The sequence below is a fragment of the Procambarus clarkii genome, chromosome 1 (assembly GCF_040958095.1).
Source record: "Procambarus clarkii isolate CNS0578487 chromosome 1, FALCON_Pclarkii_2.0, whole genome shotgun sequence".
NCBI classification, from domain to species: Eukaryota; Metazoa; Arthropoda; class Malacostraca; order Decapoda; family Cambaridae; genus Procambarus; species Procambarus clarkii.
In genome coordinates, this window is record NC_091150.1 from 20,668,180 (window position 1) to 20,692,148 (window position 23,969).

Here is a 23,969-nt window from a genome sequence, read left to right on the forward strand (position 1 = left end):
CGGGACTGTGCGAATCTGAGGCTCATTCTGGACTCATCCCGTCTCAATCCCTGGGTTTCTTGCCCCTCCTTTTGGATGACCATTCTGTCCCAGATCCTGCTTCTGTTGGAGCGGGAAGCTTGGATGGTGTCCCTGGACCTCAAGGATGCGTATTGGGCCCAATTCATCCGGGGTTCAAGCTCAGTTTTGTTGTGGTGTGTCAGGGTTACCGCTTTCATTGTCTCCTATTCGGGCTCAACCTGGCTCCTTGCGTGTTTACGCGTCTTACTCGGGTTGTCGTGGCCCGTCTGCATCTCTTAGTGTGTTGGCCTACCTCAACGACTGGCTTGTCTGGGCTCCCAGTCGGTCCGCGCGTCTGCTCTTCAGGGATTTGGTTCTTTCCCAGCTCGTGGGGTTCCGGTTCTTGGTGAACTGGAGGAAGTCTCCTCTGGTTCCCTCCCAGGTTTGGACTTGGCTGGGTCTTGTGTGGGACTCTCGGACTGTTTCCTTGTCTCTCCCTCCGGAGTGTCTCCTTCGGCTGCGTTCTATCATGTGCCAGTTTCTGGGGGACTACCGCGTCACCTGCTGGTTGCTCGAGGGTTTGTGTGGGAGCCTGAACTTTGTGCTGATGGTCTACCCACCGGGTCAGGTTTGGCTTCGTCGGCTGTTTTGGCTCCTTTGGAGGCGTCCCTTCCACCTCTCTTGCGATCGCTCACCCTAGTCGGACATGTGTTGCTTTGGGTTGTAGATTGCAGCCAGTTGTCTTGATTTCGAGTTGAGGTGCGAGTGATTGCTGCCTCCTGGGTAAGTCCCTCTTTTTTTTTTTTTTTCTGTGGTTATGGAACTCTGGGGAGCTGGAGGGGCTCTCCACAGAAAACCAACGTTGAATGTAATGAAACCACATTTTCTGGGTAAATCCCAGAGGCTCCCCAGCAACCCTCCATCCCTCCCTCCCCCCAGTCGGCGTTTTTTTACGTTTTTTATATGTATCCTCTGAACTAGGGTTGGATAGCCGGTGCAGGGTTCTGGGGCTCCTCCTTACCTCTACCTGGGAGAGGGGAGCTGTGCAGACAGCAGCGCAGTGGTAGTTGTGACGTCATGCTCGTTTGCTTGTTATCAGATTATGGAGTTCTGCTTGATAGTTTGGCTTTCGGTAGCAATTTTTAGCCAGGTGGAGTTTGTTTTGGATGCCTACCTTTCTGGGTGCCTAACCTGGTCGATGGCAGATATGGCATGCTTCCAACCACATGGGGATTTCCATAGGCCATTGCTCCTCGTGCCTCTCTGAGGGGGACCAGGTTCTGGCTCGTGGTTCCCTGTAGGCAAGAACTCCAATCGAATTGATGGATGCCATGGTCTAATACATACACATCAACTCGGTAAGCTCCGGAGAGTCTCCGGAACTCACCCAGAAAATGGCGTTTCATTACATTCAACGCTGGGTTTTTTATTATTTGTGTTGTTTTCAGGAACCAATCCATGGAACCGACAGAGATTAGACATGAGTAAATTTTCTGAATTACCAATCAAGAGCTTTGTTCGACTGCATTGTGGTGGTGTTGGCGTTGACTCCGACACAACCTGGAATGACATGCATACATCATCTGCTGCAAGAATGGCAGCTGGCTGTGTTATAGATTTATCTTATAAAGGTATAGTACTATATATCAGTATGGGAATGACAGCTCTTTGCATAGCTGTAATGTGCTCTTGAAAACAAATAAATGTAGTGTGTATATACAGTACCGTATAATATTTGTTTATACTGTATTCTCAAAATTCCCCTCCTGTACAAATTTATCTCTTACAGTTGCTACTGGAGAACTTCGTAACGGGTTTGCTTTAGTGCGGCCGCCAGGCCACCACGCGGAACACCAGCAGGCCATGGGCTTCTGCTTTTTTAACTCCATTGCAATCGCTGCACGACAACTACATCAAAAGCTTAACTTGGAAAAAATCCTCATTATTGACTGGGTAAACTAACACAGTGATAATTTTAAAATTTAAAATTTTAGTAGTAATCATGAGGTCAGTGCTTATAGGCATAAGTCATGTCAATTTTAGAGATAATAATTCCCTGCATAGCCCAAAGTTTTTATAATATAATATGTAGGTTTATTTTTATTGGTTAAATTGAAAAGTTATTAGTTATACAATAAAGTTATTAGTTATACAATAAAGTTATTAGTTATACAATAAACAAACAGAACAAGATGTGTTCAGACAAATGAGAAAATAAAAATTTATAATAAAATTAGGCCCTGGAGAACGAAGTTGAACTGTGATATCACATGAGGAGACAGCATGTAGCATTTGACCGCACAAGTTTGGATTAAGAATCCAATTATAGTAAAACCCTCCGACATCTGAAGTTCCAGAAAATAGAACATTTTCCTATAAGCAGTTAACCCAAATTCAATAAAACCAGCGCTGAATGTAATGAAACGCCATTTTCTGGGTGAGATTCGGAGGCGCCCCGGAGTTATACTGGGCTGATGTGCATATATTAGACTGTGGCAACAGTCAGTCGAAGGAGTTCTAAGCCTACTGCGGACCAGGGCCAGAACCTGGCCCCCCTCAAGAGAGGCACGAGGAGCAATGGCCTAAAGACACCCCCGTGTAATTGGAAATATTTTTTGTCTGCCATCTACCAGGTCAGGCACCCAGAAAGGTAGGAATTCCAAAACAAACTACTGTACTGCTAGTCAAAAATTGCAAACCGGAAGCCGAAGTAGCAGGCTTCCTCCCCAATCAAAAACAAGCAAACAAGCATGACATCACCACAACCGACGCGCATCCGTCTGTGCAACCACCCCCTTCCTCCCCAGGAGGGGGACGGGGAAGTCCCAGACCTCCTGGGACGACCGCCGGCTACTTATCTCAGTTGAGATGCTGAATATCAAAAACATGAAAAGAACCACCAACCGAAGAGAGGGAGGGATGCTTGGGAACCTCCGGGTCTCACCCAGAAAATGTCGTTTCATTACATTCATTGCTGGTTTTCTGTGGGAGAGCCCCTTCGACTCCCTGGAGCTACCTAACCAAAGATAAAGAAGAAAAAGGACTTACCCGGGAAGTGGCCATCACTCACTACTCAACTCGAAGTCGAGACAACTGGCTGCAACCTGCGATCCAAGGCTACACACGCCTGAGAAGGGCCAGGAACATTAACGAGTTACTGTGCAGCCAGGACCCTGTTCGACCTCAAAAGCCCAGTTCCCGAATGTCAACCCAGGTTATATTACCAAAAACAGCAGCCAAAGCCACGAACTTACGAACGTCGTGGGCAATGGGATAGACCGCAGATTGGCTTCACCGCCGCAAACTCCCGCACCGTGCTTTGAGCCTGACGGAAGGATGGACCCCCATTGACCCTGGGTAGCCTGGTGGGCACTGGTCACAAAAACCCCAGCTGAAAAACAAGGCCACCGTGAACACATCGAGCAAGGGCTCGGGGATGCGCCAAGGCACAGAACCTCGAAAAACCCGCAGAGGAGGCTGGCGATGCAGCAGCCGATGCAAGGCTCCCGGGATCTGAACCCAGCAGTCGCGAAAGCGGTGAAAGGAACATCCCTGAAGAAAGCAGAACAGCTACATAATCCAGAGCCGACCCGACGGGTAGACCAGCACGGCGAAGTTCAGACTCCCGCACAGACACTCAAACAACCGACGTGTAACTCAGGTGCCCTCCAAAAACAGTCATAGGTGGAACTGCAGCCGCAACAATGTCTCAGTATTGAGAGATAAGGAAGCGGTCCGAGAGTCCCACACAAGACCCAGCCAAGTCCAAACCTGAGAGGGAACCAAATGGGACTTTCTCCAGTTCACCAAGAACCGGAACCCCACGAGCTGGGAAAGAACCAAATCCCTGAAGAGCAGACACGCGGACTGGCTGGGAGCCCAGACCAGCCAGTTGTCGAGGTAAGCCAGATCCTGAATCCCTAACAGATGCAAACGGGTCACCATGACCCGGGTAAGGCGTGGGAACATGAAAGGTGCCATATTCAAGCCGAATGGAAGGCAACAAAAGCGGTAAGCCTGTCGCCCCACGATAAAACTGAGCTAGTCCCTGAACCTCGAATTAATTGGAGTGTGGCAATACACGTCCTGGAGGCCCAGAGACACTATCCAAGCACTTGGCACAAAAGGCAGCCGGAACTGAGATAGAATGGTCATCCGAAAGTCGGGGCAAACGACCCAGGGGTTCAGACAGGACAAGTCCAGAATGAAACACAGATCCGCACACTCCCGATTCGGAACTGAAAACAGGCAGGAACCCACCTGAGGGACGTCGTCGATTTGACCATGCCCAGGTGAACCCACTCCAGGATGACCCAACAGAGTGCAGGGGATGAGGCCCGCCCTGCCAGCCCAGATCCCCTAAGGAGGAGGAACTACCCAACTCCACTAATCATGGGACCAGGTGAGAGCAACAGTACGAGCCTCCCCCCCCCCACCCCCCTGCATCAGGCCCCAAATCTGGCTCTACTGGTTTATGACGACCGAAGGAACCTTGAGCCCTAGCACAACTCTTCCAAGCAGGACCACCATGGCCCCCACGGAGTACCAACAAGTCCGACATAGGCCGGCAACTAGACGGAGACACCTGCAAAAAATACACCACCGCAGACTCCGCAAACAGTAATGGACAAAAAGGGGACCGTCTATGCCCTTAAACGAAAATCTAAGAGCCAGGGCCAAGCCAGAGGTAAGCTGCAAGGGCCTCCAGTACCTCCCTCTGTGGGATGCCGGAAGCTGAGAACCTCCGGAAGGAGGGAACCGAGGAACCCAAGGAAACTCGGAACCGAACCCAGGGAGGAGTCGCACTCATAACAAATTTGTACAGGGAGGGGGGGATAAGAAAAACCCTCCCTCTGTATCAACAAGCCCCGTGCCGAGGGTACCAACACCCAAATGGGGTCAAACGGGGCCCCAGCCACCCCAAGTCGACTCCTCCCCAACCCCGGGATCCTCAACATCAGGACCTGGGGCTGAGTCGTTCTACAAACCTTCTGCCTCTGGAGAAAAAGCAGAGTCCACCAGAAAAGCAGGGATGAAGGGGGCCCACTGGTGCAACCCAAAAGCTCTGGCAGGTGGAACAGGCTCGAATGTATCCGCCGCTGTTCCGGAAGGAGGCACTTCCCGAAGTCGCCCGAGTCTCACCACCAAGCAACAAAGCGGGGCAGCTGCGGGACATCCAGAAAGGCAATTAACCTCGCACGTTGATGCAATCTAAACCTCATATGCAACGCTAAAGCTGCCTGCACCCGAACATCAGACTCAGTTGACTGGGTGAATGGAGTACACGCAAAAAACACCACTCACAGGACTCCGGGTCATAGGTGTCACTGACCCCAACAGGCAGCATGGCAGAGGCAGGTGGTGAGTGTCGCAGTGAGTATCACCTTGAGACAAGGGGACAGACCTCAAACTCACACAAGGCGAGGTGGAACTCAAGAAGTCTCCTCCATCGGACCACTGAGCCCCAATGCGGGGTTCCCAGGGCCCTTAGGCTGACTGCTAAGGGAAGCCCAGGCAAGGTACTGCTAACCGGTTATCCCAAAGCTACCAAGCAAGCAAAACTAAACGCTGAACCCCTGCAATGTGTGCAAGCACAGGGACCTAGTGGAGGGCCACCAAAAACCTACTAGTGGTCCTACCGCCACACCTGGCAGACCCCCTCGCCAGGCAAAAAAAACAAAAACAAAAGAAAACCCCCGCAAAAGCATAACGTTTTCAGGTGAACAGAACCGGTCGCTATGCGTATATCAGACAGCTGCACAGTACCCCACGTCCCAGGAGGTTTGGGGGTCTGGGACCCCCCGTCCCCCTCCCGGGGGGGGAGGGAGGGGGGTTGCGCAGACAGATGTGCGGCAGTTGTGGTGACATCATGTTTGTGTCCTTGTTTTTGATTGGGAAGTTCTGCTTGCTAGTTCGGCTCTTGGTTTGCAATTTTTGACCAGCAGTAGTTTGTTTTGGAATTCCTACCTTCCTGGGTGCCTGACCTGGTAGATGGCAGACAAAGACTGCTTCCAATTACACTGGGGTGTCTTTAGGCCATTGCTCCTTGTGCCTCTCTTGAGGGGGGCCAGGTTCTGGCTCTGGTTCCCAGTAGGTTTAGAACTCCTTCGATTGACTGTTGCCACAGTCTAATGTATATACAGTATACATCAGCTCGGTATAGCTCCTGGGAGCCGAAGGAGCTTTCCACAGAAAGGACCTGAATTTCCAACAGTCCATAAAAATTGCCAAGAAAGTTTGAGTAACTAATTGGGATGATAATGATCCTGGATTACCAGTGCATAAGCCCTACAAAGCTTAAATACATTTCTCCATCTACAGTACTGTATATATATATTCTATATACGGTACAATACCTTTCTTTTTTCTGATAAGGTTTTTTAGCCCAAAAGTTACCCACTTTGGGTTATTATTTGATCTAATCAATTTATATGGACTACTGCATTCCTGGGCTTCAGTTATTTAAATGCGTAATAATTATCGTCTGTGTTATAATCCCATGTGATGTATCCCTCCGCTGGAGTCACCACATCCCAAGGATGACCCGCCTCCCACTTTAGATCCACCCACTCTACCGTCTCCAAGTAACTCCTCAATCTGCACTAACCCACCGCTCAATTAAGTGTTTAAAATAACTAAAAATAATGAACAAAGTAAGAGATAAAAGAAATTTTGAAAATGTTCCAGTACATGTGAGTAAGACAGAAGTAATCTCCCAGTACATGTGAGTAAGACAGAAGTAATCTCCCAGTACATGTGAGTAAGACAGAAGTAATCTCCCAGTACATGTGAGTAAGACAAAAGTAATCTCCCAGTACATGTGAGTAAGACAAAAGTAATCTCCCAGTACATGTGAGTAAGACAGAACTAATCTCCCAGTATATATGAGTAAGAAGTAATCTCCCAGTACATGTGAGTAAGACAGAACTAATCTCCCAGTACATGTGAGTAAGACAGAACTAATCTCCCAGTACATGTGAGTAAGACAGAACTAATCTCCCAGTACATGTGAGTAAGACAGAACTAATCTCCCAGTACATGTGAGTAAGACAGAACTAATCTCCCAGTACATGTGAGTAAGACAGAACTAATCTCCCAATACATGTGAGTAAGAAGTAATCTCCCAGCCTGTCATCTGCAGTTGTTGGGAATTTACAGTACATTAAATCAATATTTAATTAAAAAATGAGGAAAACCACAACACAGTTATTAACAATGACTTGCATCACTTAGCAAACTCGTGTAGGTTCGAGTGATGACTGCGTATGTTACCTGCTTGGTACCTGCTTGATGGGGTTCTGGGAGTTCTTCTACTCCCCAAGCCCGGCCCGAGGCCAGACTTGACCTAGTTTGGTTCACTAGGCTCTTGCATAGAGCAGCCCGCAGCTCCACATATTCACCACAGTCCGGTTGGGCCAGTACTCCTTGAAGAAAACTATCTAGTTTTCTCTTGAAGATGTCCACGGTTGTTCGGGCAATATTTTTCATAGTTGCTGGGAGGATGTTGAACAAACGCGCACCTCTGATATTTATACAGTGTTCTCTGATTGCGCCTATGGCACCTCTGCTCTTCACTGATTCTATTCTGCATTTTTTTCCATATTGTTCACTCCAGTATGTTGTTATTTTACTGTGTAGATTTGGTATCTGGCCCTCCAGTATTTTCCACGTGTATATTATCTGATATATCTCTCGTCTCCTTTCTAGTGAATACATCTGGAGAGCTTTGAGATGATCCCAATAATTTAGGTGCTTTATCGCGTCTATGTATACCATATATGTTCTCTGTATTCCCTCCATTTCAGCAGTCTCTCCTGCTCTGAAGGGGAAAGTGAGTACTGAGCAGTACTCAAGACGAGACAGTACAAGTGATTTATATAGTACAACCATTGTGATGGGATCCCTGGATTTGAAAGTTCTCATAATCCATCCTATCATTTTTCTGGCTGACTCAATATTTGCTTGGTTATGCCCTCTAAACGTTAGGTCATCAGACATCATTATTCCCAAAATCTTTTACATGCTGCTTTTCTACTATGGATAGATTTGATTGTGTTTTGTACCCTGTATTATGTTTAAGGTCCTCATTTTTACTGTACCAGAGTACCTGGAATTTATCATTGTTAGACATCATGTTATTTTCTGTTGCCCCAGTTGAAAACTTTATTAATATCTCCTTGAAGTTTTTCAATGACTTCAGCAGAGGTATTTTTCATGCTGATTTTTGTGTCATCAGCAAAGGATGATACAAAGCTGTGACTTGTATTTTTATCTATATCTGACATGAGAATAAGGAAAAACAGTTGTGCAAGGACTGTACTCTAAGGCACAGAGCTTTTAACTGTTCTTGGACTTGATTTTATATGGTTGACTGTTACTCTTTGTGTTCTGTTCGACAGAAAACTGAGTATCCAGCATCCTACTTTACCAGTTATTCCCATTGACCTCATTTTGTGTGCTATCACTCCATGGTCACATATATCGAATACCTTTGTGAAGTCTGTGTATACCACATCTGCATTCTGTTTTTCTTCTAATGCCTCAGTGACTTTGTCATAGTGGTCAAGTAACTGTTAGAAGCACGATCTTCCTGCTCTAAATCCATGTTGGCCAGGGTTGTGAAGGTCATTGGTCTCCATGAAACTGGTGACCTGACTCCTGATCACTCTCTCAAATACTTTTATTATGTGGGACGTTAGTGTAACTAGTCTATAATTCTTTGCCAATGCTTTGCTCCCTCCCTTGTGTAGAGGGGCTGTGTCTGCTACTTTCAGTGCATCTGGCATATCCCCCATGTCCAAGCTCTTCCTCCACACTATACTGAGTGCCTGTGCTACCAGCACTTTGCATTTCTTTATAAATATTGAATTCCATGAATCTGGACCCGGAGCTGAGTGCATGGGCATGTTTTGAATATATCTTTCAAAATTTGCCATGCTCGTGTTGATACCAGTTATGTTTACAGGGGTTTGGATATCATGCATAAAGAAGTTGTCCAGATTTTCCACTTTCATGCTGTTGGAGTGCTAAACATGTCCTTTTACTGCTTTTCTGTGGGGAGCCCCTACGACTCCCTGGAGCTTATCGGGTTAATGTATGTTTTATTAGACTGGGACATTAGCTATAGAGTTTAGACCTACTAGGGACCAGCGCCAGAACCTGGCCCCTTCAGAGAGGTTTCAGGGAGCAATGGCTCTGGAAAACCCCCTTGTGGTTGGGGTTTTTCCTTATCTGCCATCGACCGGGGTTAGGCACCCAGAAAGGTAGGCATAACAAAACAAACCCCACATGGTAAGAAACTAAAACAAAAAAATGAACAGAGAGGTAGAAACTTCCTACAATCCCAATGAAACAAGCAAACAAGCAAACATCACTCTTTACTGCTGTGCCACTCGTCCGCGCTGCCATCCCTCCCCAAGAGGGGGAGGGGGGCCCCCCAGACCTCACCGTGCCGGCTGCCTAGCACCAGTTCGTAAGCTAATGTCAACCGGGACGGACGCTTCTCTGGCCTCAAATTCCTGTGTGATGTTTGCCTGTGTGGCGTTCTCTGCTGTCTTGTCTTGGTGTGTGGTAGTCAGGAGTACCTCATCAGTGCCGGGGCTACGTGTGCTTAGGGGCTTCCTTCCCTAGGCGCCCTGTGAATACTGCCCCTGCGTGTCGGGGTAATCTTCCCTGGGGCGTTCAGGAACCGCTCCTGTAGGGGTTCTTGCTGCTCGGCATTTGCCTCGCCCTTATGGCCAGCTGGGGCTTGGGGCCCTTGTTTGGCCTTGGGTAGGGAGTGGTGTTGTGTTGGTTAGAGTGTCAAGGTGTTGCGCGACCTGCCACCTACACCGCGACCAGTTCCTGTTGCCTCTGGGGATGGTGTACTTTTGCGGGTTTTTTCTTTTGTTTTGCTTGCCCGGTGGGTTCTGCCTCGTGGGACTATAGTTCCCCTGATACTGTTTTGGTGGCCCTCTGCTATGCCCCTATGCTTGTACACGTCACAGGGGTTTCAGTGTTGTCATCTACCCCTTTTTAGTTTGGTTTTTTAACCAGTTAGCAACACCTTGCCCAGGCTTCCCGTGGTTGTTACCCTGCGGGCCCTGGAAAGCCCTGTTGGGGCTCGGTGGACCCATGGATGCGTCTCATGAGTTCCAGCCTGCCTTGTGCGGGTTTGAAGGTTGCTGTGTGCCCTTGTCTCACGAGTGACAGTCACCCGTTTTGCCTCCGTCATGTTGCCTGTTGGGTCAACGACACCTTTGACCCGGAGTCCTGCGAGTCGTTTTCTATGCTTATGCTCCAGTTTTATTTAGATGATGTTGCTGTTAGGGTACTGGCAGCATCCGCATTGCATGTTAGGTTCAGGTTACTGCAACGCGCTAGGTTGGTTTCCCACCCGAATGCCCTGAGGCTGCCCCGTTTTGGTTTTAGGGACCCGGACCTGGGGTGTTACTCGCTTTGACTTTGGCTCCTTATGTGCTCCCTGGTCCTTCCCCTGTTGTTCATCCTGCACCTCCTTCCCTGTGTTGTCTCCCAAATGTCTGAGGGTTTCAATTTCAGCATAGGGTTTAGTTGATAATGAGACTCAGGCAGCTTCGGGGACTGCCCCATTTGGGTCGGAGACAGGCATTTGAGCCAGTTCCTCCTGCCGAGGCTTCTGGGTCCAACCAGCAGGCCCCCTTCTTGTCTGCCTTTCCCCTGGACTCTGCCTTTTCTTCAGGGGTAGAGGGTTTGGAGGACAGCTCTGCCCCAGGTCCCGACTTAGGAGTCTTGGGGCTGGGGGGGAGTCAACCTGGGGGCCTTGGGCTCCTTTTGACCCCGCTTGGATGCTTTTGCCTTCCTCGCGTGGCTTATTGTTGCAGGGAGAGGGTTTTCTTACCCCTCCTTCCCTGTATGAGTATGATTTGGGTTCGGTTCCTCCTTGGGTTTGGTTCTGGGTTTCTTTGGGTACCTCGCCTCCGTCTATCCAGAGGTTTTCTACTTCCCGTATCTCCGTGAAGGAGGCTCGGGAGGCTCTTGCAGCATACCTCTTGCGAGACCCAGTTTATGCCTCTGTGATGGATCCGTCCTCTTTTGAGTTCGGTTCTTCTTCCCGCTTTTGGGTGCGTTTGGAGGTTCCGGAGTCTTCCTGGCTGGCAGAAAACCCATTCTTTTGGTTGGGGGCGTGGCATGGGTTCTGTCGGACTCGCACGCTTGATTGGCATACAACTTCTATGGTTCTGCAGGTTTACCTGGGGCGAGTTTGAGCACCTTAATGTGTGCTTGTTCGCCCCCATCCTTTCTCGGGATGTTGGTCTCTTCCAGCTTCACATGCAGCTTCCTCTTCTTTCGGTATCGTTGGTTGCAGAGGATTTGCGTGGTTGTGGGCATTTGGCTTCGGTCTTACGTTTCTTTTCCCTTCTCGAGCTGTCTTCTGCCTGGCTTGAGGAGAATGTGGAAGCATTGAGTGACAGGTCTTCGTCTGGGGCGCTGACTTCGGTAGCTAGGGCGTCAGCTACACTGTTGAAGCTCTTTGCGCCAATCCTGAAGGAGACGATTGCTTTTTCTGGGGGGAGGCCCTACAGCTTCTTGGAGCTTATCGAGCTAATGTATGTTATATTAGACCGGGATATTAGCTAAGGTGTTCAGACCTACCAGGGACCAGCGCCAGAACCTGGCCCCTTCAGAGAGGTTTCAGGGGGTAATGGCCCTGGAAAACCCCCTTGTGGTTGGGGTTTTCCTTATCTGCCATCGACCGGGGTCAGGCACCCAGAAAGGTAGGCATAACCTAACAAACCCCACATGGTTAAAACTAAAACAAAAATCGAACAGAGAGGTAGAAACTCCCTACAATCCCAAGGAAACAAGCAAACATCACACTTTACTGCCACGCTGATCGTCCGTGCAGCCCTCCACACCCCGATAGGGGGAGGGGGGAGCCCCGGACCTACGGCGCTGGCTGCCTAGCATCAGTTCGGAAGCTAATGTCAACCGGGATAGACGCTTCTCTGGCCTCAGTTTCCTAGGCGGTGTTTGCCTTGTGTGGCGTTCACTGCCATGTGTTGTGTTGTGCGGTGGCCAGGAATACCTCATCAGTGCCGTGGCTGCATGCACTTAGGGGCTTCCTTCCCTAAGTGCCCTGTCAGTACTGCCCCTGTGTGACATGGTTATCTTCCCTGGGGCATTCGGGAACCATTCCCGTAGACATTCTTGCTGCTCGGCATTTGCCTCGCCCTTGGGGCCAGCTGGGGCTTGAGGCCCTTGATTGGCCCTGGGAAGGGACTGGTATTGTGCTGGTTAGGGCGTCAAGGTATTGTGCGACCTGCCACCTAAGCAGCGACCGGTTCCTGTTGCCTCTGGAGACAGTGTACTTTTGTGAGGTTTTTCTTTTGTTTTCATTTTCATTTGCCTGGTGGAGGTCTGCCTAGTGTGGTTATAGTTCCACTGGTAGTGTTTGGCGGCCCTCTGCTAGGCCCCCGTGATTGTACACGTCGCAGGGGTTTTCAGTGTTGTCCTCTACCCCCTTGTTATTTTTGGGTGTTTAACCAGTTAGCAACACCTTGCCCGGGCTTCCCGTAGTTGTTACCCCTACGGGCCCTGGAAACCCCTATCGGGGCTCGGGGGACCATTGAATATGTCTTCCGGGTTCCAACCCGTCTTGTACGAGATCGTTGGTTGCTGTGCCCTTGTCTCCGGGTGACAGTCGCCGCTTTTACCTCCGTCATGCTGCCTGTTGGGTCACTGACACCTTGACCCGGAGTCTTGCGAGATATATTCTCTGCTTGTTCTCCAGTACTCTCCTGATGTTATTACTGTTCAGAGTACAGGTGGCATCCGTGTTGCAAGCTAGGTTAGGTTGCTTCAACACGCTAGATTGGTTTCCCACTCGGATGCCCCGGGGCCGCCCCGTTTTGGTTAGGTGCTGTTCGCCCCTTTCCCTCCCTGTTCCCAGCTCTGGACCGTCTGCGGGTTTTGGGGTTGGGGCCGAGACTTGGGCGGTTTTCAGGGGCTGCCTGTTCGGGTTGGGGATGGAGATTTTCGAGCCTTTTCCTCCTGCCAAGGCTTCTGGGTCTTACCAGAGGCCCTTTCTTGCTGCCTTTCCCATGGACTCTTTCTTTTCTTTAAGGGTGGAGGGCTTGGAGGACGGCTCTGCCCTGGGGCCTCTGTTGCTGGTTCCCGGGGCTGTGGGGGATGCCTGCTAGCAGTTCTGGGGCGGTTTGCCCCCGCCTGGGTTTTCTGCTCCTGGGCGGAGTTTTTCGCCTATCCTGTGTGCTTGCTTCCCACTTTTGCTGGCGTGTTTCGTAGATTTTTGCGTCGGTCACAGCCCTCTGTTCTGGTGGCCTTTTTCTTCTGCCGGTTTCCCGGTGTGGCCACCAGGGCGGTGTTGCGGTTTGTTTACATGCGCCTGGGTGTGCGAGCGAGCGTCTTGGGTGAGTTTTTCAAAAGTCGTGTCTGCTTAAATATTTCCGTTATTTTTTTACTTGTTTTATAGTGTCGTCTGCGTTCTTTTTCTATGTTGGACCTCTTTCTGTCTTTCCTCAAAGGAAATGTTTCAGACAGACTTCATATGCTTCGGAAGGCAGTTTTTTCTATTCCTTCTGTAGGACTTGTATTACTTAAAACAGTTTCCCATGAAATGTTTGTAAGTTCCCTGTTTATTGTCTCCTAGTCTATCTTTATATTATTAAAATTGAATTTACCGAATAACCCCTCTCGCTTGATTAATGTTTTAGGTCTATTCTGAGTATTGATGGTAGTTCGCACTTCAATGAACTTGTGATCTGAGTATGTGGTATTTGAGATCATAATGTCCCTGATTATGTTCAGGGACATAATTAGGGACGTAATTACCAAAGACAAAGGGTTTGGCTTTGAATGGAATACAGGTTCCTCCAGTTCCACTCTTTGCACTGCTGCAGGGACCCTCAGGTTTGAGCCCATCTTGCCCTTCGTTTGCACTTGGTTTGCTGTCTTCCTCTTCAGGCTTTTTTGGGGCTCGGTTCTTGAGGTTATCTTGAAATGATTTTGGGGCTTAGTGTCCCCGCGGCCCGGTCCTCGACCAGGCCTCCACCCCAGGAAGCAGCCCGTAGCAGTTGTCTAACTCCCAGGTACCTATTTACTGCTAGGTAACAGGGGCATCAGGGTGAAAGAAACATTTTGCCCATTTGTCTCCGCCTCCACCAGGGATCGAACCAGGAACCTCAGGACTATGAATCCTAAGCGCTTTCCACCCAGCTGTCAGGCCCCATTAGGTTCTGTAGTGACATCTTCCACCATCACTCGATGTGTTCATGGATACCTTCAACTTTATCGTTTGTAAAGACCAGATCTAAAATATTTTTGTTTCTCGTTGGCTCCTGATATCTGCTGGTTGAGTGAAAACTTGTCACCGAATCTAAGCAGTTCTCAAATCTGTGGTTGGTTTTGTCCCGATAGATTTCCTGGTATAATAATATTGTTTGCTATTCTCCATCTTTAGATTAGGCAAGTTGAAGTCATTTAGGAAGATAATATCAGGTATCGGGTTTGCCAAATTATCAAGGCTATTCTCTATTTTGTTTATCTGTTCTGTGAATTCCTCAGCCTGTTGCATCTGGCGGTTTGTATATTAGAATAATAACTAAGTGTATTTTCTCTATTTTTACTCTCAGTACCTCTACCACCTCATTTGTAGAGCTAAGGAGCTCCGAGCATACAAGGTCTTCCCTAATATACAGACCCACTCCTCTTCCTTTACCCTATCACATCTGTATAGATTATATCCTGGTATCCAGATGATCTCACTGTCCAACAAGTTCCCCTAGCATGGGTTACTGTGAAAGCTCCGAATACTGCATTTGACTCCATGAGGAGGTCCATTTATGAATGGTACTGTGTTTTTGTTCTTGTTTTTAGTCCTTGTATGTTGGTAAAGATGAATGAGGTTATTTCTATTAGGGATAGTTTGACTGGGAGACTTTTCTGGCAGGTCCATTATGTATGGACATGTTGAGTTTGTTCGGCCCAGTGCTGAATGTTGTAGGGCAGTTGCCTTTCATAGTTGTAGTTCCTTCGAGAATGTTCTTTACACTTTTGTTATTAGAATTATCATAAGTTTAATTATACGCATGTGCTCTACCTGTATTTTCTATATTTTATCAAAATTCTAAGTGTAGTCTTCACAGTTTCAGTTTTAAAGAAATTCCTAAGATATTTTTTTCCTTTCTTACAGGATGTTCATCACGGGAATGGCACCCAGTCGATGTTTTACGATGACCCGCACATTCTGTACATTTCCATGCATCGCTACGATGATGGTAGTTTTTTTCCCGGCACCGGTGCTCCCACGGAGGTGACTTTTTTTTACAGTGCATCTCTCTTTATAAACCATCTGCTGCATGCTCTGGTTTTTCTTACATGAGATATACATGCAATTGATTTTGCTCTGTTGAATCTTGAAGGGATACGAAATTATATATTTTAATTATATATAATATAATAAGCAGTATTAGTAGATTTTTGAAACGGTTTATCTTGTAGATATATGTTAATTATTTTGATTCAAAGAGTTAGATCAATGCTTTTAGCAAAACTCCTCTCCTATACTTATGTTCTTCTTCCCTTGGAAAAGAAATTAAAATATGAACTTTCTAGTTTCAATCTTACACTTTTAATGATAAATGTCCCCAAGTACACCGTAGCAAAATGCGTCAGGTCGATTAAAAGTATAAAATATACTTTGAAAGGTTTATTTAATATAAATATAGAGAAGATTTGTGCTGGAATCATTGATCTCACCCTTTTGGTCTTATTCAAGAACACATATCCAAAAATATACTAATAATATATGTAATGGCTGCTGCACCTACTAATAAGTTTTAATTCAATAATTTCAATGCTTACAGGTTGGTGATGGCGACGGTTATGGATTCAACGTAAATATAGCTTACTCAGGTGGTCTCACTCCTCCAATGGGTGATGCTGAATATATGGCTGCTTTTAGAAGCATTGTTATGCCAATTGCCAAGGTAAGAAACCTTTAGATACAGATATTGGTGTAAAATATAATGTTAAAGCATGTATAATATAGTACTGAAATTCAATAAATTATGCTGTGTTGGTATTTCTTTGAAACATCACATTGAGAGACAAGGTTCCATCCCTCAATAGGTATTGGCTGATAGGATATTATTAAGTATTATCAGAAATCAATTGAAGGACAACGTATGGAGTTAGGTTATAATATGACCAGGTTCCAACAGCTAATGCAAATTCAGAGATCATATATGTTTCCGAGAGGAGCTCCTTGGTGGCTCCCTGAAGCTATCTTGCTGAGAGGGCTTCTCAATACTGGGTTATATTAATCCAAGCCTCAATCCAAATCTCAAGTTGGGCATGCCGGGGACCAGAGCCAGAACCTGACCCCTTCCTCACAGAGGCACATAGGGAGGGAATTATCAGGGGAAAGAACCAAGCTATTGTGACCTTATAATACTTGGAAGGGGTCAGGATAAGGATTTGGGATGAGATGGGGGGAGGGGAGGAATGGTGTCCATCCACTTGGACGGTAGGGGGATTGAATGCCGACCTGCATGAAGCGAGACCGTTTTTCTACCGTCCAGCCCAAGTGGTTGGATAAGAGGCACAAAGCACAGGGTATTATTATTGTTACCATCACCAGGTAAAGCCTCAAAGTCAGCAAAGCTTTACAGACAACTACAAGGTTCGTAGAAAGTGAAGCATCGAAATGGTTTAACAGCCGAACTAAACAACTGGTTCACTTTTAACCAGCTCAAAACCCATGAGGTTAGTACCAATAACAAAGTACCAATGTGTTTAGTATCAATAGTTGCCACCAAACTGCCTGGAGCCCCAGCCCACAGCTGTTCCCAATGGTCAGTTCTGTTGTTGATATGGTTGACACCACTTGCAGTGCTCCTCGTGTCTACCTTAGTAGTGGGTCATCTCCCCACAACCTACTGTGGTATTGGTTCACCCCCCCCCCCTCCCGTTCTGTTGGGATCAGTGGTGTCAGGTCAAGAGCTCCCTTCAGCTCCTGTGCAGTCATTGCTATGTGATTGGATTCGGGCGTGATGGAGTTAACTTCATCTCTTTGGTGGGTGTTCCGGTTGTTCCCGGTCCCAGTGTGGAAGTCTGCAGTCCTATGGTACATTCTTGACATCCTGGGACTGAATAGCTTCAGTCTCTGTCCAACCTTCTGCATGATTACTTTATATCGGGTTCACCTTGTATTACAGGTGGATTCCTGGGTCATTTCCCTGGATCTCAAGGATGCATACATGTATCAACTTATTCATCTAAGGTCTAGGGACTAGTTAGGATTTGTTGTGGCGCATCAGGTTTCCCTTAACCTCAAGGATGTGAACTGACATGACCCTATTCATCTAAGGTTCTGGGACTGGCTAGGGTTTGTTGTGTAGCGTCATGCTTATCACTTCAAGGTTCTACTTTTTGGGCTGAATCTGGCTGCTCAGATTTTTATCAGCTCTGGGCGGGATAGTGATTCTGTTATGCTTGTTGGAGGTTCATGTCTTGGCCTACCATGACAACTGGCTTGTACCCTCCAGCCAGTCCATGTGTCAGCTGGCAAAGGATTTGGTTCTTTTCCCTGCTTGCCAAGTTTGGATTCCTGGTGAACTGGCGGAAATCTCGGCTGGTTCCTTGCCAGGTTCGGATTTGGTTGGGCCTAATTTGGGTTTCCTTGTTGGCATCCCTTTTTCTGCCTCCAATAGTTCTGCTCCACCTGCACCAGCATCACCGTCTAATATCAGATCAGTGTCAGGTGAGTTATCGGTTGGTCAAGGGTTGTGCAAGAACCTGAACTTTTTCTGAGTGGTGTTTACCTCTGGAGAGGGTTTGGCTTTGAATGCAGTACAGGTTCCTCCAGTTCCACCTATTTCACTGGTGCAGGGACCCTCAGGTTTGAACCCATCTTTCCCTTTGTTTGCACTTGGTGTACCGTCTTCCTCTTCAGGCTATTTTTTGGGGGCTCGGTTCTGTGGTGCCATCTTCCACCATCACTCAATGTGTTCATGGATGCCTTAGATCTGGGTTCATGGCTACAGTAGGTAGTGACTTGGCACTTGTTTTTTTTTTTTGTTTTGAGATATATACAAGAGTTGTTACATTCTTTTACAGCCACTAGTACGCGTAGCGTTTCGGGCAGGTCCCTGGAATAGGATTCCCGCCGCGAAGAATCGTTTTTACAACCAAGTACACATTTTACTGTTGAGTTAAACAGAGGCTACAGTTAAGGATTTGCGCCCAGTAAATCCTCCCCGGCCAGGATACGAACCCATGACAAAGCGGTCGCGGAACGCCAGGCGAGTGTCTTACCACTGCACCACGTTTCGCCTGTGTGTGTCTCTTCATTGTATGTCGGTGGTCTCCATTCTTGTAGTTCTGTCCTTCTGGCATTAGCAGTGAAGCTGTTGCTTGCATTCAGAGTTGATGCAGCTTTGGACACTATTTCACAAGTTGTCTCAAGCTTTGTTTTATCTCCAGCCAGCTTAAGCTTCTTAGTTGCTTGACAAGGTCTTGATATTTCTTTCCTCCTTTTAGTTCATGGTTACCCCTTTGGTCTGGGAACTTTTCCCTAATCCTTCCGCTGAGCGAGTCATACTGGGATGATTTAATATACTGCATAAGATTTAAAAGCCCCACATATCTTGAGGTTATCTTGAGATGATTTCGGGGCTTTTTTTTTTTTTTTTTTTTTTTAGTGTCCCCGTGGCCCGGTCCTCGACCAGGCCTCCACCCCCAGGAAGCAGCCCGTGACAGCTGACTAACACCCAGGTACCTATTTTACTGCTAGGTAACAGCAGTAAACTGTTACATGAGGCTTGCGTTTACTTCCTCAGGCCTCCAGTAAACGGGCTGCTTCCTGGGGATGTTTAACGAAAGGAGACCTGGTCGAAGATCAGGGTGCGGGGACGCTAAGCTACGAAATTATCTCAAGATAACCGCTTCTGGGTGTGAGGGCCTCAGTATTGAGAGTGTGACCATAGGCGGTGAATGCTGCACCAGCTCACAGCACTGCTGGGCACCTTGTGCCATCAGCATCAATTATGAATAAATAAATAAATAACTGAGATTATTTTGTGATGATTGTGTCACTGAAGATCCTGTGATTATAGAGGATACTTGTACATAAAAGACTATGTACAAGGTTCAGATATCAGTAAACACAATGCTGGTTATGATATTGCAAGGCAGACATTCACAGCACACAGCTGCGGCCTCATGCAGTTACACATCATGAATAAATGTTCATTTTCAAAATAAACTTGTGGAAAATTATTCATATTCATCATTTAGTGTTCAGGAATCTGACGATAATAGCAGTGTGTGTTTAGAATTAGTGATGTGCATAGTAAATCGTGACATTTTACTTCATCATGTTGCGTCGTCTGCTGGCATCATCAGATGGTAGTGTACTATGTGGTGCTATGCTGTGCTTCAATTTCATTACCACATCCACCACAACTGCATATGGAGCATAAATATGTAGATAGTTATATATATAACATGTATATGATGAACAAATCCACAAGAGCTTTGATGAGGGTTTGAACTTATGCTCTGGATGTTCCCTAGACGCGCTCTAGTCAACTGTACCACGACATGGTAAAAGAATAGCAACCTGGAGTGCTGCTGCCCTCACGAGGATCTCGAGGCTTCCACTGAAGCCTAACCAGAAATATAGGTAATATAGCTATAATATTACCTATAGATAGGTAATTATAAAATATAGAGGCTTCAGTGGAAGTCCTTGGAATCCTTGTGGGAGCAGTAACACCCCAGGTTGCAATTCATTTACCATGTTGTGGTACAGTTGACTAGAGCGAGTCTGGGAACATCCAGCACATAGGTTCGAACCCTCATCAAGGCCCTTGTGCATTTGTTTATTTGATATATCGTTATTGTGATGTCTGTGTGTATATGTATATGGTGTAATAACAGCAATAATTATGTGCTTTGTTGTTCAAAGAATATAATATTATGTGCTTATTAGTGATATGAAAATATCTGTGCATATCTCTGATGTATATGTTCTGTAATTACCTAAGTGCAATTATAGGATGAGAGCTATGCTCATGGTATCCCGTCTTCCCAGCACTCTTTGTTGTATAACGCTTTGAAACTACTGATGGTTTTGGCCTCCACCACCTTCTCACCTAACTTGTTCCAACCGTTTACCACTCTGTTTACGAAAGTGAATTTTCTTATATTTGTTCGGCAGCTTTGTTTAGCTAGTTTAAATCTATGACCTCTTCTTCTTGAAGTTCCAGGTCTCAGGAATTCTGTAATACAAATAACATTACTGACAGCCCATTGCATCATTTTAATTGAAAAACCAGTGTTGAAAGTAATGAAATGCCAATTTCTGGGTGAGCCCCGGAGGCTCCCTGGAGCCATCACACTGAATAAGTGCAGTACTTAGTACCATCAGTTGCAGAGTTCTGTTGGCCTACCAGCAATCATGAGCCAGAACCTGGCCCTCCCTCTGAGGCGCAAGGAGTGATGACATATGAACACTTTACATTTATAGTTTGTCATCTTTGCCATCATCCAAGGAAAGGCACCCAGAAAGATAGGCAAATAAAAACAGATTACTGCATGGTTAAAAACGAGTCCATTGCCAAAAGATTGTCAAAAGATCTCCCCCAACAAGGAAAACAAACCAGCAAAATTTCATTAAACTAGTGATGGCTAGTTTGCCCTCACCTTCCCCTTCATTTGGGGAGGAGTGAGGTGGACCAGGTGAGCCGGGCTCCACCACCATCAGTTCAATACTGATGGCTGTGCCTAGTAGTTATCGTCACTCTGGCTCCAGTCTCCAATTTTTGTAAGTGGTAGTTTTGCCTTTTGTGTTGTTTTATTACTTGGGAGTGAAAATGAGTCAGGAGTTTAGTGTCCCTGGGTCACTCTTTCCCAAGGAAGGAAGGAAGGTACTTGGTGTCAAATATCTCTTTCCTGGTGAATATTAGATCCAGTACTGACGGAACATCTCCTTCCCTCATTCTTGTGGCCTGCTTGACATGTTGATACACGAATGTCTCCATAATGAGGTTTAGAAATCTGCCTGTCCAAATAACCTCCGTTCTTGCTTCGTAGGCCTCCCAATCTATTGCTTTAAAGTTGAAGTCCCCCAGTACCAACAATTGTGATTTATCTTTATCAGCTTTTACTATAATCTCATGACCATTATGAGGCCCTCTCGTTTGTCATCCAGTTCCTCCTTTGTCAATGTGTTGCTTGCTGGTGGGCTGTAGGCATTTATGATTATTAGTTTATCATCTTGATTCTAAACCTGCAATGCCATTATGGTGGTGTGGGTGATCATGAGACTCCCCTGCTCCTTGCACCTCTTTGAAGGGGCCAGGTTCTGGCTCTGGTCCCCAGTAGGCTAAACAGGACTCCGACAACCAATAGCTTCTCACTATTGGGTCACTCCTTGTGACCCAATAGTGAGAAGCACTCTCAGGGAGTCACTGGGGCTCTATCAGAAGGTGGTGTTTCATTACATTTGAACAATTTAATGTCTGGTTCTTCAGTTCAGTCTATAATGGGCTAAACTCCTTAATATACTTTTGTTTTTCCATGTTAGTATACATGGAAAAATACATGGTCTTTTAATGTGTTATATTTCTGCCTTATTTTGCTTTCTTCTGATAATTGCAGGCTACTGTGAACTGAATAATTTGTTCTTTATCTAAACTATTATTTTTGGGAGTACAGGTATTTCCTGATTTCAGACTTAGTTCACCATCCTAATAAAGGTTTTTGACATATGAATAGAAATAAGACTATAAAATACACATTATTACTTAGAACTTGAATAATTTAAAAATAAGGTGACCAGCATAATTGGAAGAGACATTTCTAAAAGGATAATTGAGGATCTAAGCTCACACAGAAAGATTTGCATACAGTATTTTCTTGCATATATATATATATATTCATTTTTTTCAGGACTTTAATCCAGACATAGTGTTAGTGAGTGCTGGTTTTGATGCGGCTGATGGTCATCCGTCACCTCTGGGGGGATACAAGGTGTCTGCCAGCTGCTTTGGCCACATGACCAAACAACTCATGACTCTTGCTAGAGGCAAGGTAGGCTCATAACACTATAGTTATAAATGCCAAAACTAACGTATCTTATTTCTTTTGTGATTTACTTGTTGAAAAGCTATAACAAAAGTATATAGATTGTTGTATGTATTTTCTAGGAGGGCTCCCGTACATTGGCTTCCCTAGCTACTTGATCCTCACAGCTCTGAGCCTCACTAGACCCGTGTTAGTCACCAGTACCTCCTGGGGACCAGTACCAGAATCTAGTTACTTAAATGGAGGCAAGGAAGTCTGGTAATTAGCTGAGTGTAGTTACAGGATAATAACTACCCTCATGGTGTACTGTCTTCATAGTACTCGTTACTATTGATGGTTTTAGTCTCGACTGCATTCTCACTTAATTTGTTCCAACTGTCTACTACTCTATTTGCAAAAGGGAAATTTTTAATGTTTTTTTTTGGGGAGCCCCCATTCGGCTCCCCGGAGCTATCCAGGGCTGATATGAATATATTACACACTGGCATCAGTCAAAGCAAATGTAGTTCTAGGCCTACCAGGGACCACGAGTCAGAATCTGGCCCCCTCAGAGAGGCATGAGAAGCAATGGCCTATAGAAGCCCCTGTGTGGTTGGAAGCATTCTATGTCTGCCATCAACCGGGTCAGGCACCCCCAAAACAAACTCTGTATGGTTACAAAAAATTGCTACAGAAAGCCGAATTGTTGGACAGAATCCCCCCCCAGCCCCCCCCCCCCCCAACCGCCAAAACAAAACAAAAAACGAGCAAGCGTATATGACGTCACAACCGTCACCGCACTACCGTCTGCACAGCTCCCCCCTCCCCGGGAGGGGGAAGGGAAAGCCCCAGACCCCCCCCCCCGCACCAGCTATCCATATGTCCCGATTCATCTGGGGGTCAGGGACTGGTTCAGTTTCCTCGGTTGCTCCTCATTGCCTTTCATTTGGCTTGAATCTGGCACCTCACATGTTCACACACCTTCCCAGGTTGTGGTGGCCCGTCTGCATCTCTTAAGGGTTTGGGTTCTGGCCTCCCTTGACGACTGGCTCGTGTGGGCTCTCAGCCAGTCCGCGTATCTGCTCACCAGGGATTTGGTTCTTTCCCAGCTCGCCGGGTTTGGGTTCTTGGTTAACTGGTGGAAGTCTCATCTGGGTCCCTCTCAGGTTCGGTCTTGGCTGGCCAAGATCCAGATCTTGGCTGGATCATATGTAGGACTCTCGGACCACTAACAAGGTCAACTGCCATCGACAAGGTCATCTTCCAACTACCTAGTTAATGACGCTATCCGGAGGCTTTGCTGCGGCTGCAGTTCTGCCTTCGCTTGTTTCTGTGGGGTTCCCGGGTCACGAGGCGGTTGCTCAAGGGTTTTTGCGGGAGTCTGAACTTTGCCGTGATGGTATACCCGCTGGGTCGGGTTTGTCTTCGGTGGCTGTTCTGGTTCCTTCGGGGACATCCCTTCCACCTCTCTTGAGATTGCTGGGTTCGACCACTGGGTGCCTTACGTCAGCTGCTGCGTCGCCAGCTTCTTCTTCGGGTTTTTCGGAGTTTAGAGCCTTGGCGCCTACTGGAGCCCTCGCTCGATGTGTTCATGGATGCGTCGTCTCTTGGCTGGGGATTTGTGACCAGTGCTTCCCAGGCCAGCCAGGGGAGGTGGGGTCCATCCTTCTGTCGGGCCCTTAGCACGGTGCAGGAGTTCGCGGCAGTGTGGATGTCGCTTTGGAGGATTCGGGTCACTCGCGGATCGATGATCCAGCTCCATCCGGACTGCTCCTCAGTAGTACATTGCCTGAACCGCGAATGTTCAATGCAGTCCTTGGCTCTTTGGGGTTGGTCGCTTCTGGTGGCTCATCTGCTGAATTATTGGGGTTTGTTTCTCCTGGCCATTCATGTTCAGGGGGGAAGGTTTCCAATGTCCTAGC

At 46.9% G+C, this 23,969-nt stretch overlaps 1 protein-coding gene across 1 annotated transcript in view; it reads left to right on the forward strand.

The window, feature by feature from the left end:
- The window catches only part of LOC123754206 (histone deacetylase 4), a 99,069-nt gene that overhangs the window by 52,512 nt on the left and 22,588 nt on the right, over positions 1-23,969 (forward strand). The window contains 5 exon segments of the mRNA XM_045736418.2: positions 1,449-1,631; positions 1,790-1,953; positions 15,170-15,289; positions 15,843-15,965; positions 21,934-22,074. Coding sequence (XP_045592374.2) covers positions 1,449-1,631; positions 1,790-1,953; positions 15,170-15,289; positions 15,843-15,965; positions 21,934-22,074 — 731 coding nt within the window.